Genomic DNA, 25,769 nt, shown 5'->3' with positions numbered 1-25,769 from the left:
CCCAAAAGTGACATCTATGAAGAACGGAAAAAACTGGTGAACAGGAGTAGACTGACTCTATATTGGGTGTCAGGATACTCAGGAATTACAAGTAACTTAAAAATGATTTGAGGAGTACGCCAAACATGACACATCAACTGAATAAGGCCTGCTGTGTGTACCAAAATATTTGGTACTGTACCATATAATGAAGTGGCTCAATAAGGAATAGAGACAGTTCATCATGTTTCATGTAAATGTTTCGCACTGTATCACAGGAGGTGAACAATTCATGGACAACTTAAAATATGTCCACAAGAATATAACAAACACCCAATGAGGAATAGGAAAAACTGGTGAAATGAACAAGAATGTTAGAATTTTTCCTTGTTTTCGCGGATGATAGAATGTACCGTCATGTTTTCCCGTATTCATTCGGTGTGAGTCTTCAAAAGTCGACGTTTGGCTGTTTTCTAAGATGCACAATCAAGACTTGTTCGGCCCCTGCTTAAACCTTACCGTACCCGTCATGAAGCAGGACAAGATACCGTGTTAGGAATCACACGTTAAAAGGTAAGATCTCGTTAATCCTTAGCTCGCACAAGTTTCGACTTCTGAGGGTTGTCGTTCGTAGGGGTGCGACAGCTGGTTAACGGAAAAACAGATTTCAAGTCTCTCTGTAACGATAGCGAAACATCAACCTTTCAAGAACTCACACTGATGAGTAACATGAAAAACAACCCCGTGTGTGTGTTTCATTACATATTTCAAACCAAAGTCCCTCATGTTATTGAATAAAGCCCCTCAGCTGGGTCTGTCTGTTCGTCTCAACGCGATAAACTCAAAATTGCCGAACGTTTTTCACCAATGGACGGAGTATTTCAAAAAAAAAGTTTATGTGTATAATTTTTGTATTTTCTCATAATGAAAATGCATACATGCCAGAAAGTTTCAAATCGGATTAATAGTTTCATACATTTATAATATGCATGATATTTCTGAAACCGATTTCGAAACTAATGCAGTAGATTATGTCTCATGAATTCATCGAGTGAAAATGTTAGGGAAAAAACTGTTTTCGAAATACGTAGTTATACAACGTATGAGAGGGAAAAATGTTTTCCGGAAGTTGTGAAATATAGAATTCATTGAGAAATTTCACTCACCTGTATTCAAAAAATGATTAAAATGTTTATTTCTCAATAGGGCTGAAAGACCTATTTTAAATACCCATATTTTACGTCATGAGTCGAATGAAAAATGGTACTTATTGCAATCCTGAATTCTTAATTGATTTCTACTTCAGTTTACGAAAAATTTTCAAATGTGAAGCCGATAAGTTCGTTGTTGTTAAGGTATAGGTATATAGAGTTTGCTACTTTCGTACTATTCTCAAACTACCTTCAGAATACAAGTTCATTCAAATCAAAATGAATATTTTGATAAATATTTTATCAAATATTTCATTCAATGATTGGATTATATTTCAATTTTCTAGAATATGTACTCTTTCTCTCGCACTATTTATTGAAAAACGAGATTTTTTTTAGTATCTTCCAAGAAAGTAGATTAGAGTTCCATAGGTTTACATCATAATGCACTATAGAAAAAAATAACAGATACTTAATAATGACATTCTTGGAATGAAACGAAGAAGTCTTCAAGATGTTTAATTCAAATGGAATTATAGTTGTTCGAGTTCAATTGAAATCAAATGAAGTAATCATTTGAAGAACAAACCTTTGATGTACGATGAAACTAGACAAAATGGCAGAATGAATGTTCCAAGAACATTCTCCAATGAGGAATATATACCCGTATTAAACAATTTAGAATCAATGCCGAAAACAAAGCAATGGTGTTCAATAAATTGAGCATGAAGTGAAATAATTAAACTTTATTTATCATTTATAATTATTATTTCATTATATTGGCTAAAACTGATAATACTTCACGAAAATCTATATCAACTAAATGATACAGTTTAGTTCAAGATTTTGGATATAAAGTATATTCCATCAGAAGAGAGCGAAACCTTTTGATTTTTTATTTAGGGTACGACGATATCACTCATCATTGATAATCTCTTAGTGATGTTATTGCTGAAATTCTTGTGATTATTGGAGAAATGTCATCAAACAATCTTTTTAATGTGTAGCTAAGGATAATATGAAGGTTTATGACATGGAAAAGTGAAGTAGGTGTTAATCAGATATACATGCGGAAATTCTCAACCGAGCTTTATTTATGAATCTCAATTTTAGGAAAATTTTGCTTCATTCGGAAAGTAGTAATAATAGGAGTTCGTAGAAGATCGGTTGTCTCTACTAAAAAACAACAATGATTGTTGAATTCGATGAATAATAATAGAAATCAATAATACATTTCAAAAGACCTGACAATTTCAAAATATCACTATTATCTTGTGATCGTGAAAAACATCAATTTGTAAAAAATCCACATGACAAGCAAGTTCCAAAAATGAGAAAGTAAAAGGTATAAATGGAATGTTTTCCTTATTTTCCATGTTTTTTCGTATTTCTCTGATATTCTTGGTTGAAATATTTCAAAAGGGCATGGTATAATTTCTAAGAACCGTCGATGACCTCAAGGTAAGTAAAATAAAACGTAACTGAAATATCCCGTTTGTGAAACCGTGTCAAACAATGCAGCTGTTTATATTATCGGTAATGATAAATAATTTCAGGTAGAAAAAATCAGAAGGGTCTTTCTGGGTAAGTTAACAGTGAAATTCTGTGAACTAACACCTGGTCTGAGAGATTAAAGAATACAATGAACAATGCCAATGGTGTGTCAAATGAAAGAAAAATTATTCTTTTGAGTTTATACTGAAACAGTATATTTTTGAGTAAGTAATCTATTTGAAAAAATATATTTAGTGAAAATTGCAAGTTGATTCATACACTGAAAGCAAATTTGACATACTAGGGGACATACATTCAAGAACTAATGTCATTCAGAAACTCATCTTTTTCAGAAATAAGAAATTGAAGAAATGATTTTACCTGCAACAGAAATTAGTCTATAGTCTGACCATAATGGTGTACCTGAATGATAACACATCATTTCACAATTTCCAAAGATATTGAACCCTATTTTGTAGGTACATGACGAACTCTGAAGCGAATAATTACTAAAAGTACGTGATTTCAAATACTAGAGATAATACCGACAATGTGTTTTCTGGTTATGTATAGTTATAAGAGTTTCAAACAGTCCCTCTATTAGGTGTATTAAGTGAAACGAAATCAAGTTTGTAAAAGTACGTATCGTGAAGTATATATGTTTATAATCGACCGTAAGTACGACGGTCCGCCAATGAAAGTATGTAATACGGTAGCTATAGAAACGAAGTGTCTTGTTGGTCTTATTGTAAAAGTAGAATGAATCTCTAGTCTCCGCCCAGTATCCGCACGTCTCTCTTTTCTTAACGAACCAGCACAAATGCGCTCTTTTGCTCCTGTTTCAATACATTGTATAACCTGCTTTTTTGTTAATCTATTAAATGGGATTTATTGCTCGCTTGCTGAACGAAGGTTTCGGAAAGCGTCTTTTTCTATATTCTCGCCCATATCTCAGCATCTTTGTTTTATTGAACATCAAAAGCTCCATCAAGAGCACCATAATTGTTTTCAGCCAAAAGATTATTCAGATAGCAGAAAGTAAGCGCATTCAATTCGAAATTCTACGTTATAATGATTCAATACGAAAGTATTGATATGCCTTACCACGGAATTACATTATATATTTCCAGATACCAAAATTCAGAAATAAAATATAAATAATAAATGAATACATGAAGTATGAATATTTGAAGGGACATTTTAAAAATTCCTTTGTAACTGATGCGTTTTATTCGATCTTGACAAAGTAAGTGTCACTTTTGTCTTGTGTTCTTCAGGTGAACACCCCTTATGGAGAAAAAATCTGTATCTGAAAACTCTGAGTAGATATGTGCACAATCGATCATATTGAATTTAGTACAAAGCTCATTTATTTTGTTCAAGATAATTAATCTTTGTATTTGATCCAGTGCCAGTTGTATATGCCATTTTCATTGAATTAAATTTCCATTTGGGGATGGTACGAAAGTAATCAAAATCTTGGTTATGCACTCCAAAATAAACTACCTGTGTCAAATTCCTGAAAAAGTGGTGACACTCAGATCAAGTTGTCCTGAAAAATTATTAACCGAACATCAACCAAAAACTTTCCAACCATTGGTTGGAAAGTTGGTAATTGGTTACTTTTGGAACATGTCCTTATTTTTTTTCGAAAGTTAGGTCAAAGTTATATATGTGACAACTGGCAGTAATGATATGAAGACAAAGTAGTCAATAAAAGCACTTCAGCCTGTCCTGTTGAATATAAATATGCAAAGTTAGATTCAGGAATTTGTACAGATCATCTGTTAATGACGTTGACTTGATGTCGGGATGAATATTGAAGTTCTCATATATGCGAGATGGACTTCCAATGTCCTAATGTATCAAAATTTGAAACCCGGTTATTGGTTCAGTTGCTTGATTAATCAGCGTTTGAATGATTTAACCTCTTCGTAGATGAACCAGGTATACCACTTTGACAGATATTTCGCACACTTTGATGGTACTTCACTAGGAATCAAAACTCACTTCTATTAAAAAAAAGTTTCGAAAGCAATATTCGAGCAAGTACATATCTGTTCAGACTGCTGATTTCGCACGAACTTTATTATTCAATAGCTCCATTATCCAATCACTCACGTTTCTCTCTACGTAGAAACTGATGTCTACGAAATGACTCCTCAAGTTTTTTATGAAGGGCGTAGCTTTTATGTTTTGTAGAGGCTGATTTCGATTTCTGTTTATTTGTTCCAGAAAAATTTGTTCCACAATTGAATTTCTACGCAATATTTTAATCCACTACAAGGAAACACCACCTTTTTCTTAAAAAACTTGAGACGTTTCCTAGAAATCCTGAAGAAAATCTAAATCACTCAAAGAGATCATCTACTCAGTTTTGACATATAGGTCATTCACACCATCGTCTTGGTGAGAAAGACACTTTAGATTATCTTCAAGAAGCTATGGAGAAGAAGATTTGGCAACCAAAAACTACTTAGCAGTAGAACAATTGTAGATTGTTACATTCAACCCAAAGGTATAGTAAACACCAAATCACAAGAGACAGTACCCGAATTTCGAATCTCACATCGGTGGCATTGGTGAAATAAGAAAACCATTAAATATTGTCGACAGACCCAACGGCGGAAAACAAGAAAGTTGGGAGTAGTAGCTACAGTCCAAGTCGACACAAAATCAAGTGGTCCAGAACAGAAATAATTCATAAGGAGGTTTAAGCATAAACTGAAAATGTTTCCTGCATTATGGAAACTCAATTCGAACCAATGTATAAAAACAACTTTTTTATCATAAGGAAAATCTGGCTGAAATTCACTCAAGTGGAAATCTCGCCCAAAACTGATCTGTAAATGATCTCCTGTTATCCGAGCTAGTTACTCATGACTAATAATTGTCATGAAGTAACGTAGTTTCACCATTAGACAGGTTGGGTCCAAACCTCCAACAAATTTTCACATGTGTGTCATAAATTAGTTTGTTTTTGTCCTAATTGAAATGGGGGATATTTTTAGGAGTCATTATATATTTTTTAACTTTTTTGATTTTGTCATCTATAAAAATGGATTATTATTTCAATATTCAGTACTATAATTAGTGTGCTTCAAAATGATAAGTCGTCCAAAATTTCGACATTAAATACTTTTAAGGAGACCAAGCAAAGATATTATTAATAAATATTATCAATGAAGATCTGACATGAAATGTAGAAAGAATATCCACTATATTCCTTTCATTGTCTGAGGAGTAGAATTTGACCCATTGTAAGGTATTGCTCACTAATAAGGGCTTTATATGAAGTTCTCAACTTCATATAAAGTTGTTTCAATTCGACAAGTTGTTGGTCCTTATTTACCAAATGACGATTATGGTGTTTGGAAAAAGTAATATCGTCAAATTCTCATTTACTGAAAAGATTTTGCATAATATTTTTCTTCATAAAACAGTTATTCTACCATAATCGATTAACACAATTGGTCTGAAATTCATGACGTTCACTTAATAAACCATCTAATATCCTTTGTTTTGTGACCAATGAATAAGTAATGAATTTGTAATTAACAATCATGAACAATCGCCAATGGTGTATCTTCGAATTAATAGAAAGGCGTATCAGAGGTAAAGCAGCGAACTATAAATTCAAGCGACATAATTTTAATTATGTATGAGTAAAATGAACAGACAACTGCCGGCCATTGTCGTTTTATGTTAATTATCGAAATACAATTTATTATATGTGATATGTGACCGATCGATACGAGTATGGATCAGGGTTCAAATTCCTGATCAACCATAAATACAAGAGAACAAGGTGCTTGTTTGAATGAGGTCACAGCCTAATTGATATTTGCATGTGATTTGGAGTTCAGATAATCAATTTGAAGTTGTGTGAAAAATGTTATACCTGTGATGAAAATGACCATCATTAGATGAAAATCGCGTGTTCACACACCAAAGGATGCTATCGCATCGTCAAACGAGTGTTGCGGTTTTGTGAACTTTTCAGTGAAAACCTCACAAATGTTTCACTTGAATAAGTTTTATATAGTTACCTATAGCCTGATTAGGTTTCATTTTCAGCTACGAAATATATTCTTACTATTTGTAAAATTGATTTATATGCACTCTTTTCGCACGTTTGAAAAATTGAACATTCAGTGGAAAATTTTATATAGATGTGAAAAGCAAACATAAAGTTCACTCGATAAAATTGGTTTGTGAAACCCTAAAATAATTCTGGTAATCACTTACTATCTAAAAATGAGTTGATTATTTGATTAGTTTCGGAAAAACATAAGTATTTCATTATTGTCTTCGAAGAAACTTTCTGACTGATTCAGCCGTTACTTGATGAAGATCCATAGTAATTTCAAAAAATATACTTCACGATTTGATATCCACGAACTCCACAAAATTTGTGGAGATCAAATCGTGAGGTGTATTTTTTGAAATTCGAAGAAAGTGTCATGACTGATTGAAAATTTGACCTTTCTACACCTGCGGAAAATTAAAAGCTACAATTTTTCCAAAATATCATTTAACTGAAATAAGATGAATGCTATAAAGTACATGAAGGAAAAATACATTTCTGGAACGATTTCAGTGATATAAATCCATTAATATGCTAAATGTTGAAATGTATTGAAATGTGTTGAAATTTTAGTCTATCTGTCGCGACTCCTAACGAACGAATCAGAAGTCCTTATAAAAAATAATGAGCATATAATAAGTCTGAAGAATTTACATATATCTTATTATAACCTCTGATATTTTCAACTTTACTGCTCGCTTTTTTTCACTTTATTTCCATCTTTGTATATTGATGAAATATTATTTTTTTATGTTCTAACTCATTTGACTGAAATATCAAATCATCTAAAGGAACAATTTGTTCAGGCCAGTCTCAACTCCCTACACTGTAGGTTAATGGATTGACACCTATCAGAAAACAACTACTCTCCTGGCTAATACCACGAAGGGCGTTGGATTATATACGAAAGAATTACATTTTCAATTATCGGAAATCATTGACTTTATGTTGATGATAGACACAACCTTGCACTGACGAGCGACCAAACAGTCCGAAACCGCTCTACTAGTGTATTTCAATAATTGAAAATCTATTGCGGCAATTGTATCGCTAACAGCATATGCAGGAATAACTTCAGTGACGAATCCTGCACTGACACTTGTCGGATATAATCCAACGCCCTTCGTGGTATTAGCCAGGGGATTAGTAGTTTTCTGAAAGGTGTCAGTCCATTAACCTACAGTATAGGGAGTTGAGACTGGCCTGAACAAATTGTTCCTTTAGATGATTTGATTTATAGCCATCTTCAAGTATGCCCACTGACTATATGTAATGACTGAAGTTCAAATGTCTGGATGTAGTTCAATATATACGTGGATTTTTCTAACTTCTTAGGATGTTTTTTTATACTTTCTGTGTTTTATCAGTTCTAAAAATTTCATAGTTAGACTCTTTCTCCTCCTGGTCCAAAATTCACAACAGGCGAGCCACTGTTATTTGGACTCGTAGGGGTTGAAAACAAAATGTAGATATTGGCATAGAGCAATATGAGGATGAGAAACGAGTGAAAAAATTCAACATTTCTCTTACCTACAAAATTGATAGTATATCCCACAAAGCGAAAGAGCACGTTCATATCATTGGAATGATGACCATAATAAATTACCGCTCGTCACTTTATGCCAATGGATGTTGTGAGCTAAGAGCTTACAATCGGAAAAAATAAGAGCCTTGGGAATGGCTATGGGCTGAGACCTCATATGCCAACAGCAATGAAATGGCTTAGGGAGCTTTGGAATGTCATTGACCACATGAGAAAAACTCAGTCTTTTCTTCAGTCGCATGCTGGTGGTATTTTTGATTTTGTGGTATTTCTTTCATTTCCATGATGCATATCCTATCGAAGGATGATCTCTTCCTTCCCTCCCTTGTGGAGGTTATTGAGTGTCTTGATATAGATACAGAAGTTAATAATCGGACATAGGACTCAAGGAGTGGCAAACCAAAGACACGTGTTTCGGGCTACTACATACTTCATAATCACAAAGTTGAGGTGTCTCAAAAACGTGCCACTTATTACTGACAGAAAACGTTTCTGAAGATCTGGAGATGAATGAGGATCATATCTATATATATTAACAATCGAATGGTTTCAAGTTCAACAGTTATATATGTTTGAACAAGTATGATCAATTTCATAATCGAAGGTACTTACTTCTTCTCAATAAACCAGAAACTAAAAACAATATAGATTTTTATTGTGCTATCGCTAATAAAAATACCAAATCACGAATAGAAACTTACGTATAGTAATAAATATTACTCCACTACTATTTTGGATTATGTAATCAATGATATTCACCCAACACAACCAATTTATAGACTTTTAAGGGTTTATGAATTGTTATACACATTACTTTGCAGTGTTTGAGTACAAAATAGTGCAAAAAAGGTGTGATTGTTATAGTCTTAAAAACATCCTAACTGATGCGAAACATATGAAAATGAATTTGATAGGAAATTAAACAAACTCTACTCACCATTGGCTCCAAACATTGCATGATGAACATACTGGTTTTGAACTCCGTAATTGGCATTATTTCCAAGTGCATACAACTGTTGGAACAGCGTCTCCGGGTTCTCTTCTTGTTCTGTCTTGGCAACATTTCCCATCTGCATGCCAGCCATCGGCATTAACTGGAGGTGTGTGTTGTTGTTTAAATTTTGGGAAAGGTTTGTTGTGGAATCAGCAGTAACAGGTCCAGCAGCTGCTCCAGGAAGAGGCGGAACTGTGAATTCCCCTCCCTCAGGTCCAACTTCTTTGTTTTGACTCTCCAGGTACATTCTTACATTTCCAATGTGACTCTTGGTAAAGATGTGATCTTGAATAGAATACTTGTGAGAATACTTGAAATTGCAAAACCGACAGTCATCAGGCAAGGAGAGATTGTCACTTTCAGTTTGACCTAAAACTTTGTGTAAAACTTTTCCCTTCTTTTCTTTGGCTCTGGCATTCTGAAACCACACTTGCACAACTCGTTTGGGTAATCCGATTTCTCTTCCTAAGCCCTCACATTCAGCCATTGTTGGTGTCTTATAATCATGAAAAATTATTTTCATGACTTTAACTTGAATAGATGACATTTGGGTACGATATCGTTTCGACCCCCCTGCTGAATTCATTTGCTTTTGTGTGGTGCTTTGCGTACTACTAGCTGGCGAAGTAGGGTTGCTTTCGTCATCGTAAAACTCAGTTGTTTCCGACATAGTGTCACTTCTTTCATCGCATAGAGATCGTTCACTGAGATCGGTTAGAGGACCTGAGTCACAAACATTACGCTCATGATCCATAGTCACTTTCACGGGCCTGGATAAATCCACTGGTTTGGAGAGGTCTAAAGGAATCTCACCACTTTCTCCCTTTTCGCACTTTATTTCACTTTTATCGCCGTTTGACGAAGAAGTGTGTGCTTGTAATTCGCTAATATATCTCTTCATACTCTCCTCGTAATATTTCTTGATGGAACTTTCCATATCTGGATGAAGAGAAGGAAAAAGCGGTGGCATCATGTTTGGGTTCAGTGCTTGGAATTTGTTATCTCCTACGGAACTTAAACTTGGTGCAGATTCGAGACTTATGTCTTCATCAGGTATTGCATCAATGTTTATTTCCCCTCGGGCACATTGATCAGCATGCTTGGTACTCAAATGAGATTCCAAAGCAGATTTCACTTTGAATATAGCAGGGCAGAATGGACATCGTTTGTTGATTACTTGAGCATGAGCACGAAATTGTCCTTTTCTTTCTCTGGCACGAGTGTTTTGAAACCAAACCTGTACCACTCTTTTCGTTAAACCAACTTCTCGTGCAATATTTTCTAACATTTTACGAGAAGGGTTACTTTCAACTTGATATTTTTGGTACATATAATCTAGCTGTTCTGGTTGAATTGTTGTTCGCAAACGTTTATCTTTTGGTTGATCTGATGTATCGCTTTCTCCATCAAAATCTTCCATTTTCCTTTTTTGCCCCGTGACATTATTCAACATATTGATAAGTGGATGCTGCGTATTGTGCTGAGGAACATTAGTTTGTTGTTTATTGAGGTCTCCTAAATTAGCATTCAGTTGTTGAAGTTGAGCGTGTTGCTGCAGAATTCCGAATGGAGAATCAGGTGAGTAAGTAGGAAAAAGATTCGGGTTCATTAAATGAACAAGTTGGTGTTCTCTCCACAATTCGAATCTTGGAAAAACAAGGTTACATTTATCACACTGAAAAGAACTTTCCTTGTTGTCAGATGGGGAAGAGGCAGTTGGGGGATAAGTGCCTTGACTAGGTGTAGGTGTAGTAGCAGGATTAGGCTGATTAGGACTATGAGCAGGATTCGACTGCGGAGGTATATTTTGTTGAGGCGGCATCTGATGTTGAGACGGTTCAACTGTACTAGAGTTTGAATCTTCCGAACTTAAAACGGCAGCTATTTGTGCAGCAGCAGCTTGTGCCTGAGCTGATCGTTTTGCATCTTCTTCTTTAAAACAGTGTGTCTTTTGATGTCGGATAAGCTCATAGTACCTTTGGAAAACTAACAGACATTTTTTGCACTGATAATTGAGGCCTGGTGTTCGTTGAAAACGGTTAGCACCAGGCTCATCGGGAAGTCCGGGGGCAGGCTCAGCAGCTGGTTGGTTTTCGTAAACCTTTCGAGCCTTTTGTCGTGCATTCTGAAACCATACTACAATTACTCTAGGACTGAGGTTGAGTAGTTTCGACAGATATTCCAGATCATCATCCTTTGGATAAGCATTGTTTTCAAAAAATTCCTGCAACACTTTAATCTGGTAGTCAGTGAACCTTGTTCGATTAGCTCTTTTTCCGGTTGATCCTCCAGACCCTTGACTCCCAGGATTACTGTATTCTCTGCTAGGACTGAGGCATCGATTGGGTGTGAGAGGTAACATACTCTGCATATTATTAGGGCTGGAAAAGTTCTGCTGATTGAGTTTAGGTGGTGGCAGCATGGGGCTTGTTAGTCCATGATGTCCTGGTATGCCACTAATATTCACAGTTCCCGTACCAGCAGGAAGTGTGTCACCAAGTTGTGATGCAATGATTGATGTAAGTGTAAGATTGCTGGGAGTGCTTGGTTGCGATACACTCTGGTTGTCAGAGCTAGCAACGGACGTGGCAGGACTCTGCGGTGGTTGCAAATTGAGCGGCAAATTGAATAAATTCGGTTTTTCTTCGATTGTTTCAAGAAGTTTTTCATCATTGAACTTTTGTTGATCATCAATAACGTCATCCTTTGATTCACTTTTAATTTCCCGTTGATGAGACAACGGCGATTCTTTTTGTTTATTTTCTTCGATGCTGCTACCTGAACTATTTAGTTGCATGACTTTTGCCTCTCCAGTTTTTTCATATTCCTCCAAATTGAGTGTCGTAGATGGAGGATTATTGAAATTGTAAGGACTGTCTTTATTTCGCTGTCTTTCTTTGAATAAGGTGTTTCTGAACCAGTGTTTTATGACTTTAGGTGGCAATCCACTTTGTGATGCCATTTCATGTATCTGTTCTTCCGAAGGTGAATTGTTTATGTCAAAGTGAGCACGAAGAATTTTCAACTGCTCATCGGTAATTCTAGTTCTCGCACGCTTCTGGTTTACAGCAGCACTGACAGCCTACAAAAATCAAATAAATTATAATGAAAAAAAATATTACGACTTTACTGCACAGATTCATTTCTAATACTGGTCCTCCGAGTATATATGTAACTTAAATAATACCTGTCCAATGAGCCGTAGAATAATTATGATAATTACCACGAGCCATTTCTCAGACAACATTAGAAACAAACATAAAAATAATAAGTAACGATTGATTATCTGATGGAGATTCGTCGCAACGCCTTTCAAACGGAAGACGTTTTACGGGTACCTGATGGTTTTACTTCAGATTTCTGTGCGGTTAGTTAGGTCCTATGTGAGACCTACGATTTTGTAGGTACATGTGGTAGGTACGCGACGGAAAAAACAACACCTAACCCAGGTAATGCTGCGAAAAACTGAGGTGAAGCTGTCAGTCAACTGTGCAACATCTTCTGTTTGGAAAACTCGTCGCGAGTAACTTCCTTTATATGATTGTGGTCATCCACCATGACCATAATCAGACCGGTTTCGAATTACTAGCTGCTCGTCAGTGCCGGGTGGGTCATTTCAGGCGGAGTGACCCGTCTGAATATCCCGAACATACAAAATTAATTCCTACTGGTCACAAGCTTTGCCTGCAGTTGATTCCGTAGGATGGACCACTGTCAACAAGATCCGAAAGCAACTTCACGAACACACTCCGAAGAGGTGCATATTAAATATACGGAAAAATACCAAACCTTTGACTATCGTGGCAGACCTATGATTTCGCAGGTTAATATCTGAGGGTGTATAATAGTGTATATACAGTGCGGCCCTTAAGTAATGGATAAATTCAATTTCTACGTAATTATGAATGCAAATGAGAAATGTTTTTATATTTGAAAATACACTTTTTCAATAAAATCATCCAATTGTCTCATCCACCCCCTAGAGGTTTAAGCTACCCCTATGAAAATTTCAAGTGGAAAGGGGTAGTGTATTGTAACTTGTTTAAAAGGGTTTTGAATTCTTTTTTGAGCAATATGATATTTTTTATGAATTGGAAGTTGGCAAAAAAAAATCAGATTATTAATGATAGCATGGAACGAAAGTTTACCGCTTTCAACAATATTTGAAATAATAACAATCTAAAGCATGTGCTCAGAATGGGAACCGTTCATCTCTTGACAAAAAAATAGACGGTGTTGAAATTCTTCAACAACTTTTTGCAACATATCTGCGGTAATTTGATTTCAAGACATCAATATATCTTGGTTTCCACTTGTAATTTTTCAATTTTAAATTGCCCCACAGAAAAAAATCAGATCAGATGGCAAGAATGAGCTGGCCATTCAATTTCGCTACGTCTACCGATCCATCGATGGAGAAAAACGTGATTCAGATAATCTCATACTGCTGCTGCATGATGTGGTGTGAGTCCATCCTGTTGGAAACATGTTTCTATTAATATCTGAGGAGTCAACACGATCAGGAAAACGTTGTCGTAAATCAGATATTAAAACATTTTGTGGAAAATCCAAGTAACTGGCCCCAGTTACTGCCCCATCAAAAAAATATGGTCCAATTATTGTGTTATTCACTATGCCAGCCCAAACGTTCATTTTAATAGGATACTGAGTGTGACCTTCCCTCATCCAGTGCGGATTTTGCGTACTTCAATACCGACAATTTTGCTGGTTCACCGTTTCATGTAATATAAACGTTGCCTCATCGGATAAAAAGAATATTTTTGGGAAATATTGGATCCCGTTGACATCTATCCATCATTATTTCACAAAATTCTAATTTACGACCAGGATCATTCCCATTCAGTTCCTGATGTAGTTGAATTTTATGTGGATGGTACTTATGTGTTTTCAAAATTCTCAATACAGAAGTTTCACATACATCATCATCACCGGCTACATCTCTAGTAGTTGTCTGTGGGTTTTCCTCAAAAGATAGTAAACATCCAATTTCTTGTCGTCGTTAAGTTTTGATCTCCCAGCTTTGAGAAGATCTTTGTCAGTTCCAGATTCACGTAGACTAGAAAATGTGATGGTCAGGATACTTCTCATTAAATATTCTGCATATCTCAGATTGTGTTTTTGTTTTATCACCCACCCCAAGCAATACCCAATATCTCAATTCACGAAAAAGTTTGAAAATTCCTGAAGAGAGAATTTATAACAAAATACAATACAAATAATCATATGTCACAAAAAAACAACAAAAAAAACTAATGGACTAGTCACTTGTGACAGGTATTTGTCCCGAGGGAGGTATGTTTGTATTGAATAAAATTTATTTTTTCTTGAGTATTTCATTTCAAAAATCAAAAAATACCGTCTGGCTCAATAGACAATCGGAAACCCTTTCAAACGAGGTATCACACGCTTACCATTCTCTATTCAGACGTTTCAAAATTCACTGATCAAATGATCACGGTGATACATCTATGCAGTTGTCGCTGAAACACCAACTCATACCGGCTGATTATTTTTTCGTTCCACATAAAAGAAATTGGTAAAAAGTTTCACGGTAACGAAACTTCGTATAAAAATTTGTAAATGTTATCTTCTACAACTTGAAAAGTGATAATGGGTTGAAAAATGCCGGAAAAAAAGAATTGGCTTATTTCGGTAGTACATTTCAAATAACTCCGAAAATAATCGGAATTTGGATAAACTATAAGAGTGGCAACTTTTCCTAAATCAAACGACTTGTCCATGCCGGCTATCTTTTTCTTGAACAAAGAATATATTATATCAACATACGGAACTATTTTTCATTAATAAGTATAACTGAAATTTATCTTTGCAAAAATTACTGAATATAAGGCTCATTTTTTATGTGCTTCACAAAATTTCAGCTTCCTTCTGTCACTACGAATTTTTACAATATTTTTAATGTTCGCAAACACAATACAAATTTTATATTTTTGAATAATACGAGATCTATGTGTGATATCTTGTCTAAAAATACTTTTGTTAGCAGAAAAGAAAATTAAATACACCTCCAGAAATTCGTCATTATTTTCATCTACATTCAATCAAATATTGGCTGGGATTTATTTTATAGGGTAGCAAATGGAGGATAACTAATTCAATGAACATGTTTGTTTTCCACTTATAATACATTATTTACTATCCTTTGTATAAATCATAGGTACAAAATATACATAAATTGATTAGCGACTGGACATTCTATGAAAATTTTATAGAAAAACAAACGTATTCTATTATTGCAATCTGCCAGGTTTCCTTCGCTAAGTAGAAACTTCTTTGGCGCTAAAATAAAATTACAATGAAAATATCTTGAAGAATAGGAAATACTCGCAAGTAAACTGCAGTTAAGACAATTTCGAATATAATAATAATATGAAACGTTAGTAAAATTTGAGCAATCATGGTCAATCATTGCCATGTCCAAAGCTAACTTAAATTGAAAAAGGTGATATTTTAGGGAAGATTAGTTTTTTGAAAAAAAAGTTGTTTGGTTTTCTATCTCTCCTGCAGAAAGAAAAAAAATACAATAAAAACTACACATTGTGATATATGTAAAAGTGTTGATATAAAATGCTATTTAAATGAAACATTATCATCATCAATGATGTACTGCAAAGTTTCGCCTTATCAGTACCGTTTTGTTTAACATCACAAGACGAAGATTTCTTTCATATATCACATATTGTAGTGTTCCTACGAATGTTCATATGAAAGTAGTTGTTTTTAAAGCACTTTCCTTTTCATGTTGTTCAATGTCCAGTTTGTATCTGAAAGAAACTTCTGTGTATGTTCTACATATCTTTATGAAAGGCTATATTGTACTCATTTCCTTCATCTTTTTCTTTGGAAATTCTAACATTTCAAACGTTTTTATTCAGCTCGCCATGTTAGTTTTTATTGGGTCAAACTTAGTAATGGAAGAAGGGTTTGACTAGTAGAATGGTAGTATACTTTGAAAAAGATGCAAGTTCAAGATGGCCGCAGCTACAAAATGACGGATTACATATTTTTTTACAACTACGTCAATATGGGTATCAAATGACGCGGCTTGACTAGTAGAAAAGTAGTACACTTTGAAAAAGATGCAAATTCAAGATGGCCGATGCTACAAAATGTCGTATTACACACATATAACCTTGTAATACTGAAGCACTAAATGAACTGAACAGCACGAGAAAGAATTGAGTAACAAAATTGAAAACTAAACACTTGAAAACAAATTGAGTAAAAAAATTGTTTATTTAGAACGGTTTTATTGAAAAAAAACATATACTGATAAATACCATACTGAAAAATTAGGAATAATTCGGAGGGTCCTAGGTAGCAGTCATCACACCACTCTCCTTAGCAATCTACAGTATTGATCGTTAGGCATAGCGTCACTTGAGTAAATATGTAAATACAACGCTCAAAGATTTTATTATTTTTTCATCTGATCAATAGCGTAGATTGCTGAGGAGAGTAGTGTGATGACTGCTATCTAGGAGCTTCCGAATTATGTTTTGGTTTCTAGCACCTATATTATCTAAATCATTATCTTTTTTTTAATAAAACCGTATGACATATTTTTTTATTTATTTCATTTGTTTGATGATAGAAGTAGAAAGTCAAACAGTTTTCTTTGTAACACAGATGAAAAGAGTGACATTGATGGTAATTTGTTTCCATTATGATTTATATAGTATGTGGATCATTTTCAATTCGATAATGAACTAAATTGATCTATCTCAAGTTAATAACTATAAACAATACTCAGATTTTCGATATCTTTTATTTTCGTAATGGTCGGATATGTATTGATTTGGATCATATCTTACTCGATGTAGAACTTTCGCTTTATCAAATCGATTTGTTGATCAAGAAAATACATGCTAATAAAAAGTTATTTTCTAGAAAAAAACATCGTTCTACCGAGAGAACTATTCACATTGTGGTGGATAAATTTAAGTCCACTGGTTCAATAAACAATCGATCAACACACCACACATACGTCGACGACAGATCTTTCGGAAACATCGCCACTGTTTATGAGAGTGTGCAGGAGAATTCGAGGCATTCGATTACGCGTCGCATAAGATCCAAGAACGTCCAATGCATACCAAAATGTCACTCTTTGGTGTTGGTTTTGGGTTGGCGGCGTCATCGGTCCATATTTCTTTAAAATCGACGTTGGCCAGGCAATCACTATCACCAGCGAGCACCACGATTACCATCTTTTGTTGGTCTGAATTGGGTGATCTTGACACCAACGACATGTGATTTCAACAAGACGGCACTATGTGCCACACAGCATGGCATGGTCATCTCACGTGGAGGTGAGGTGAACTGTCCACCGAGATCGTGTGATTTGACCCAGTTAGACTTTTTCTTGTGTGGTTTTCTTGAGTCGCAGGTGTAAGCGAATAAGCCACAAACCACAGCTATCCTCCAAGGCAACATAACTAATGCCATCGATCAAATTCAAAATTGGACGTTTCTGGTGCGCCCCACCATGGGAAGCCGTGGCGGACATTTGAACGATATTATATTCCACACAAAATGGCATCAATAGGTCTTTCTAAAAGATGAATAATTTCGATATATTTGAAATAAACATAGGTAGCGCTTAATGAAATATCCTATATTCCTATACTATTAAATACTTATTCTTGTGCACAAACACTACTAAAAATTGTGCCCTTGAAACAAAATTAAATTAGATGACATCAAAATTCTACATCTAGAACAACATGTTCAAAAGATATATTTTTGAAATGATCCAAATCAACAAAAACCCATGTTGTATAAACAAAACAACAGATATTAAAAATCTGACCAATATTTATTCTCTTCAGATGATTCAATTTCGATCATGACTGAATTTTGAATAATACACGACCTAAACAAATCATTCATTACATTGATTTTGGAGAAAAAAATTCAATTTCACACATGTTATTGAAATTAGTTAGTTCTATGTAACATTATCAACGCTAGATATTTTGAAAACTTGACAACATTATCATCAATGCTCAAATTTTTAAAACGTTTCGATTTGAAATGTTAACTCGCCTAACTTGTAAGTATGGTCAATTTTTTTCAATTCTTTTGTATTATAATTTTATTTGAGCGTCCTGAAACAGTCTCTATCTAGAGATGAAAGCTTGACGATTTGTAAGAGTAAGTTTATTTTTTACTAAAAATCTCGTTACTCTCTTCATTTCTTGATGTACATTTCTTTCAACCTCATAATTGTTAGTAGATATTTATTGTACAATTTATATGAAAAACATCTTACATTATAGAAAGTATTGATGAAGAATTCAAATATTTTCAAAAGCTTCAACAAAATGAATAAATAATCCAAATTTTGGCTGTCTGAGTTCAAGATATAATGAAGAGATGGAGGACAAAGATCTCAAAAATGCAATCCGCTGAATCGTATTTCTGGCTTATTGGCCGTCATCAGTATGTGGAAAGGTAGGCAACGCTTGGTTGCAGATCATGCAGGTAGCTGAAGCTACCTTCATGGGGACGTTGTGTTGATGGCTCCGTATATTTCTGATGTATCCCTTTTTTTAGTGCTGTGTCCCTAACTTCTTTGTTCTAATTTATAAACACACATGCACAAAACTTATGTATCCCTTTATGGCTATAAAAGTAACTTAAGAACATAGAAAGACATTCTCCATCATCAAATGTACTAATGTACCAATTTAATTGGAATGATAACCATCTTACACCGGGTCATTGAAGCATAAAAGCGCTCCAGCACATAGAATTGACCTATTCGTAAACTCGTATCATCGGAATAAGTCAGTAATCAACCAATTGTGGATACAATTTGATAGTTGTAACTTGTACTTGCTTTCTCAATATTTTATTCTTCATTGATGATATTCTTACCAAATGATTTTATTTACAATCATTCATAGACCAATTTTTATTGTCATTTCATATTTTATCATTAAATACACCTGGAGAAGTTATTTTTAAGTGAAACAAGTCATCTGTTATGTGTATCTAAGAAACCGTTCAATAAGGAGCTTATATAAAAATGATCAATAGTTTCAAAGATCAGAAATAAACTTACTCATTATGATATAAATTGCAGAAAGATCACATCGCGTTGATTTGTAGAGTTGTAATTATTTTATAAGATTTTATATATTACTATTATAATGAATGAAATACGATGTGGAACTTCTTTATACATATATGATAATATGTCCAATGTATGAAAACAGGCCAAAAAAATTATGACTGTCTAGATTATTCATTATTATTTCATTTCAATCGTAGGATTTCTTTTTTTCCCAATACTCATATATACTATGGTTATAATATGCGAATATTCCGGTGAAAGTAATACTTGATTCGTCTTATATTTTTGATATAATCCCATAGAACTCAACAAATAATTTGAATGTTTTCAATATTCAATTCATTGTTTTTTTTATCACTAATGTTAACTTTAGTCCAATCTACAAAATCTATGTTCAGTGACCACCAATGGCACCGAAATAGAAACGAAGTATATAATAAAAATTCTTTCATTGAAGGTTTCTCAGTACAAGATTGGATACTGACAACCTTGTAAATGGCCGTGAATGAAATTCGAAGCTCTCCCATCATATACGCTATTAGGTAATTGAAACGCAAATGAATAGATATTTTTGATTTCAAGCAATGAAAATATTACAGAAGCATCTCTTTAATTAAGTGACAATTTTTTGAAAGTTCAGGATATTTTGAAGTAATTCATTAGTAACTGAATGTTCTATTTATTGGTATAAGGAAAAAGAATGAAAGCATGGATTTGATTCACATGTTCTCTCAAATTTCAAAATCATCTGTCGTAAGTGCTAAACAATTATTTTTAATTTAATAATGCAATATTTGAACATAATTAACATGTAATCGGTAATTTCTCGTTATGGGAGACCATGTTTGAAAAAAAAATTTTGAAAGGAATGTAAGACTAATAGTCTTAGCAATTTTTCAATAAGATCTAAGTGACCGTTATTTGAACCTTCATAAGAAGGGGCTTTAACAAATTTTAATATTTTCGTGACGGTTATTCACTCACCATATCCGTAACACTACTTATTCGTTTAAGTACATATTCGCAAGACAGAGTCTTTTGTTTGCTCCCGAAGAACGTTTTGATATTTTTCTGAATTTTCATGAACATGGGTGAAAAGTGACATTATCTACAAATGAACAGTTGTTTCTTGTAAAATATGATACTACCGAGACTTTTACCTGATTTCCAACACAGACTATACTGGTTGTGCTATAATTCTCTGATGTACTACCATGATCACTCTATAATCCAACCTTTGTTTTGCGTGTAATGATTGTTATATGCATTTACAATTTGTCTCTTTCGAGAGGGCATATTTTCATCACTTCGTTTATTACATATCTATTGTTATTTACTTATTGGACAAGTAGGATGAATTTTCTTAATTCTAATAACGGAGATTATAGTATCACGAATTTAAAATTTTACTCTGTAGTAGATCTCAGCAAAACATTTACATCTATTAGTTTAAATATATTCCGAAATAAGTCAGTAATAGTGAACTTTAACCTTGAAAAATTCGCGATTTAAAAAATATTGAAATATCTCAATCTAGAAGCAGAATAGATAATTCATTCAAATTATTTTCAAATTGTATTGAGAAGGAAATAAAATTTGTATAGAATATGAATTGTCCCTACTTTATAATTGATATTTCATCATTAATGGCGTACAGTGAATCAAGAAAAAGGAGAACCAGTATTTTATATACAGATTGATCCACAAGTATTTTGTCAGATTTTAAGGAATGCATTTTCAGATATAATTTATTCCAATAACTGTTTGAATATATGGTGTTCCCCAAAAATATACACATTTTTCTGTCAACTGTGTCTGCGATGCATCATTAATTTTATGAGTAATTGTCACTAATATTGCAATTGCAATTCGAGTGAAGTCAGTTGAAAACAAGGCTAATATTTATTTTATGTGGCTGACATATCAATAAGCATGTTATACAAAAATCGTATATCAAAATACTCAGGGAAACATTCTGTATATAAAATGAAAGAGAATATAGACTTACCGCTTGTTGCTGCATCATAGCTTGCTGCTGTTTCGCGAGCATGGCCTGCTGATCCTGTGGCCCAAATTGTGAGATAGGATCATACGGTGGAGGCGGCATCATTAATGGTACAAGTGGTGGTTGCAAATTCATCGCTGCTAAAGCGTTTAGTCCTAACGGCAATCCCATACCCATCATCTGCATCATTGGGTTGAAATTCAACTGTTGTAATTGCATAACATTCAAAGCAGCTTGCATTTCTGACATTTGTTGGGCAAGGGCCATAGGATTTTGGGCCATACTTTGGGCTATCATTGCTTGTATATTTGCTGGAAGTGACTCTGTACTACTGGCTGGAGTTGTTGATGACGTTGGGGTTGAAGGAGCAGTGGAAACGGCTTCAGGTGGATTTTGGAGATTCAGCTTGGCATGCAAAGCATCCTTGGATTCATCTTCCTTCTCAGGGGTGACGACGTTTTCTATTGGACTGGATGTGATCGCTGCCGCCATGGTTGAAGTGGTTTCTCCGGAACTGGAAACTGTCGGCACTGTGTTGAGAGTTGATGAGGTTGCTGCGGTTACCACCACCGTTTTCTTTTCGTATTCGTTTTTGAACTGTTGAGCATATTTTTCTAAGAATTCAAGCGGCACTAAATCTTTATGAACTTCTTCACAGTGAGATTTTAACACCCACACACTAGAGAACTCTTTATTGCAATGTTGGCACGTAGATTTACTTACTTCTGGTAGGTTGGGTTCAACATCCTCCTCGGCCTTGGATTCTGTTCCATCGGTGGTGGCTGCCGCATCATTGACTGACTCTTCTGGACATAAATGGATTGAAGATGGTGGACTTTGGGCCTCACTGACGGATTTTTCTTCAGCCTCGCGCAGTTGTCTTTGTCGTCTCTGGTGACTTTCATTATATTGCATCACTAAATCAAATCCAAAACTCTCTAATAAGTGTTTGTACATATGCGAACCAGTTTTTTTTGGAACATTTAATCTGAAAGCTCCATCTTGAGAATCACCGGGAGGTGGACTTTTATCTGGCTCTTGAGATCCTTGAAAGATCGCCATAGGCGACGTATACATGCAGTACAACTGCTGATGGGCGCTCAACTGATCTTGCGAACCGAATAATGCACCGCACTTAGGGCAGTTCATCATCCCTTGACTACCTGAGAGGCCAGGTGATGGCGGGGTGGGAGAGGGTTGTTTGTCCCCACTACCTGGCGCTGGACTAGTTTGTTTGGGAGACTGCATGGCTATAATTTCGGGCTGTTCGATAAGGGGTTTGGTCAAGTCGATTTGACCGGTCATCGCCAAGTCTTGTAATTTACTCGCTCTCGTTTGATGTAATACACTTCTCATGTGAATGTCAAGAGTGCTGCCTTGTGTATACGCTACTTTACAAATATTGCACCGATATTTCTTTTTTTCATCTTCTTCAGACGATGTACTTTTTGGAGTTAATGTCAAATTTTGAGATTGGTTGCTACCGGAAATTGGCGAAACTGGCGGATTGTTATTATTATTCTGTTGTTCCTGCATGGCTCTTTTCAATTTATGCAAATGACTGACTGAATTGTAATGTACAAGTAATATGTTTTTTTGCGTAAAACTTTCTTTGCACACATCGCATTTGTAGGGCCTATTAGGGTCCAAGTATTTCTCCATTGGGTAGCTTAATTTCTCACCTTTTCTATGTAAAAGGGTTTTATTGTGAGCGGTCAAATAGCTTTGTCTTGTGAAGGCTACTTTACACCGGTGACATTTATATTTTCTATTCGGATCATTGTAACTATCCTCGGCAATGGCTTGACTGTTTAAGTAATCTTCTAGAAATTGTTGGTCTTTGTAAATTATACTATCATCAGAATTGTCGCCGTCATTTTGATTTACATCTTCTTGACTGGTGTTCAATTCTTTACTATCCTCACATTCACCAGACTCATCTTCACTGCGCAAAGACTCTTTTTTAAGAATATCATTTGTTGAACTGTCGAGCACTTGTCCTTGCAGTCCTGCCAATAATAGGGGATTGTTCATCAAACTTTGTTTATAGGCGATGAGTTCTTCGTCTGTTAATTCTGAATGAACACTTTCAACGTGTTTGTGAAGAGCTACGAGTGATCTGAAGCTTCGACCACATAAAATACATTTTGTAGCATCTCGAATCATATGATATTGTGAATGTAATTGTAACTTTTCTAGTGTTTTGAAAGCTAGAGAGCACTGATTACATCTGTATTTGTAAACATGTTTTTCCGAAACAGACATATTCGCTACAGAATTTTTCGCGTGAATTTCTTTAAAATGCATTTGTAGTGTATGAGCTGTCGGGAAAAACTGATTACATCCTTTTTTCCAACAAGCATATCCAGGGCCGCTAGGTGTTTGTTTAATTTCCAAATGGCCAGTTTCAGTTTGGTGATAACATAGCTCGTCAATATTACGAAAACTTCTGAAGCATGTACCGCAGCGTTCCGACTCGAACTCTGTATTATCATCGCTAACGGGGGACATTAAATCAGGTTCAGCGTCAACATGACTCACGTCATTTTTTTCAAACTTACTGGATTCTTTGGAAGACACAGAAGTCGGTGAAATCATTTGATTTGGTGATGCTTGTATTTGATTAATGGAATTATTAGGTGTTGAAGTCCTGGAACCCTGATTAAGCCAATGACTTTGATCTACAAGCATAAGTAACCTTTGAAGGCCTTCACTATTAACGGAATGAATTTGCATGACATGGCGTTCCAAATTAGATCGGTCTTTGAAAGCATCCTGACACAGAGGGCAGTTGAATGTATTGTCAGACATAGGAGTGTTATTTGTACCGTGCTGTGCAAGAATGTGTGCTTGAATTCTCATTTCTGAATCGCTACTATAGTCGCAAAAGGGACATACATGTTGCGGAGCTCCACTTTCATTGATATTGTTTTCTTCGCCTTCTTCTCGAGGCTCAGATTTGATATTATCTCTATTTGCCTCGATTTGACTGAGTTCGGAGTTGATGCTATCTCTTCGCTCTGTTGAAGAATAAAAGAATGGTTTCAGAGGTGAAATTCAGAAGGATATTGTTACAATAATGAAAGGGATTACCGGGGTATGTTTAGTGTTTAAAACACCGGGCCTTTGCGACAATAAGAACAATTGTTTGGTCGCAGCTTTTGTATTCCAGAGCCTCAGGCGAAAAACCACGCCTTTCCGGCAGGCTTTCATTTCATAAAAAATATTACTAATTACACAGTCTAAATATTTTCGATAAAATCCCTGCAATTATTTTCCGAACATATGTTAGGACACTTGCAGCTATGCCAGGGGTGTCAGAACATATCACGAACATCCAAATAATGATAATTATTATTTACGTGAAATTCACACAATAGGTATATATTGTGAATACTGTTTTGAAGTAATAATTTAAAGTACCTATTGTCTAATAGAACAAAGAATAAGATGCAACTGAAACGTTTACTGCTGTCGAATAACACCTAGTTTCTATTTTGAAATATCTGATTCAGATACACATCTGCTGGCAGATCTATTCGGTAATCAACAGAATGGATTTAAATTACATAAACAGGTACAAAAACTGCTCCAGTAAATCTTTTATACGAAGATATTTCAATATCTCACAAAATGCATCACTGGAATGGTTTTGATTTCGATAAATGATTTATGAATGAGCATAACGAATGAGTTCACTTCATAGGAATACATACTTACACATACTTGAATTTTTTATCAACTTAAACAGTATCAAGTAGTATCAGTATCAAAGATTGAAAATGCTACGAAATTCAGTGTTATTGCTAATTAGTTGAAATGAAGCAGGGTTTTTTATCAGCTCACAATTTTTGAAACTGCTTTATTTTTCGTGAAAAAAATGTTTTGGATTCCTACTTCCTCATATTTTTGAATAAATGTGGGAAACTGCCATGCTTCGAAGTCTCTTTGAATAGATCATAATTAGCACGATTAGATAGAACAAAATGAGAGCCAGACCGTGGTCGAATGGAACTCGTAGTACCGAATGTTTCGTCTCCCAGTGCGGTAGACATCTCCAGTAGTATAAACGTTGACTGCGAGGACGCATCTCGGATAATTCGAAATGTTACTCTCGAAGTCAGTCATTGTTAAGACATCGATTTACTACCTTCGCCCTCGCAGTCAACGCATATACCAGTAGAGAGTACTGCAGTGAGAGACGAAACTTTTGGTACAAGTTTCATTCGACCATGGCTTACGAGCTCGGATTCTGCTCTTTCTTATAATGTTATCTACTGTTTACTTACTGGAAAGAAAATTCAAGTGTGTATATGAGATTATTCACATTTGGTTTGTTTCAGTTGAAGAACAAAAATATCCCACTTCATCGCGAAACTGAGGAAAAGGATAA

General features: G+C 34.9%; 1 protein-coding gene across 4 annotated transcripts in view; it reads right to left on the bottom strand.

Annotated features, from left to right (window-relative positions):
- The window catches only part of zfh2 (Zn finger homeodomain 2), a 113,643-nt gene that overhangs the window by 52,211 nt on the left and 35,663 nt on the right, over positions 1 to 25,769 (bottom strand). For 3 of the 4 annotated variants that reach the window (XM_023162349.2, XM_023162351.2, XM_023162352.2), the window contains exons 3-4: positions 21,380 to 24,396; positions 9,192 to 12,330 (exon numbers count right to left, since the gene is read on the bottom strand). In XM_023162349.2, the coding sequence (XP_023018117.2) occupies positions 9,192 to 12,330; positions 21,380 to 24,396 (6,156 nt within the window). The remainder of the gene's footprint in view (positions 1 to 9,191; positions 12,331 to 21,379; positions 24,397 to 25,769) is intronic. The other variant, XM_023162350.2, reaches the window with a different exon arrangement.

The sequence above is a fragment of the Leptinotarsa decemlineata genome, unplaced genomic scaffold (assembly GCF_025532065.1).
Source record: "Leptinotarsa decemlineata unplaced genomic scaffold, Ldec_3_MD MMD2_tig00078360_RagTag_RagTag, whole genome shotgun sequence".
Taxonomy (NCBI): Eukaryota; Metazoa; Arthropoda; class Insecta; order Coleoptera; family Chrysomelidae; genus Leptinotarsa; species Leptinotarsa decemlineata.
This window is presented reverse-complemented; position numbering and strand designations above follow the sequence as displayed.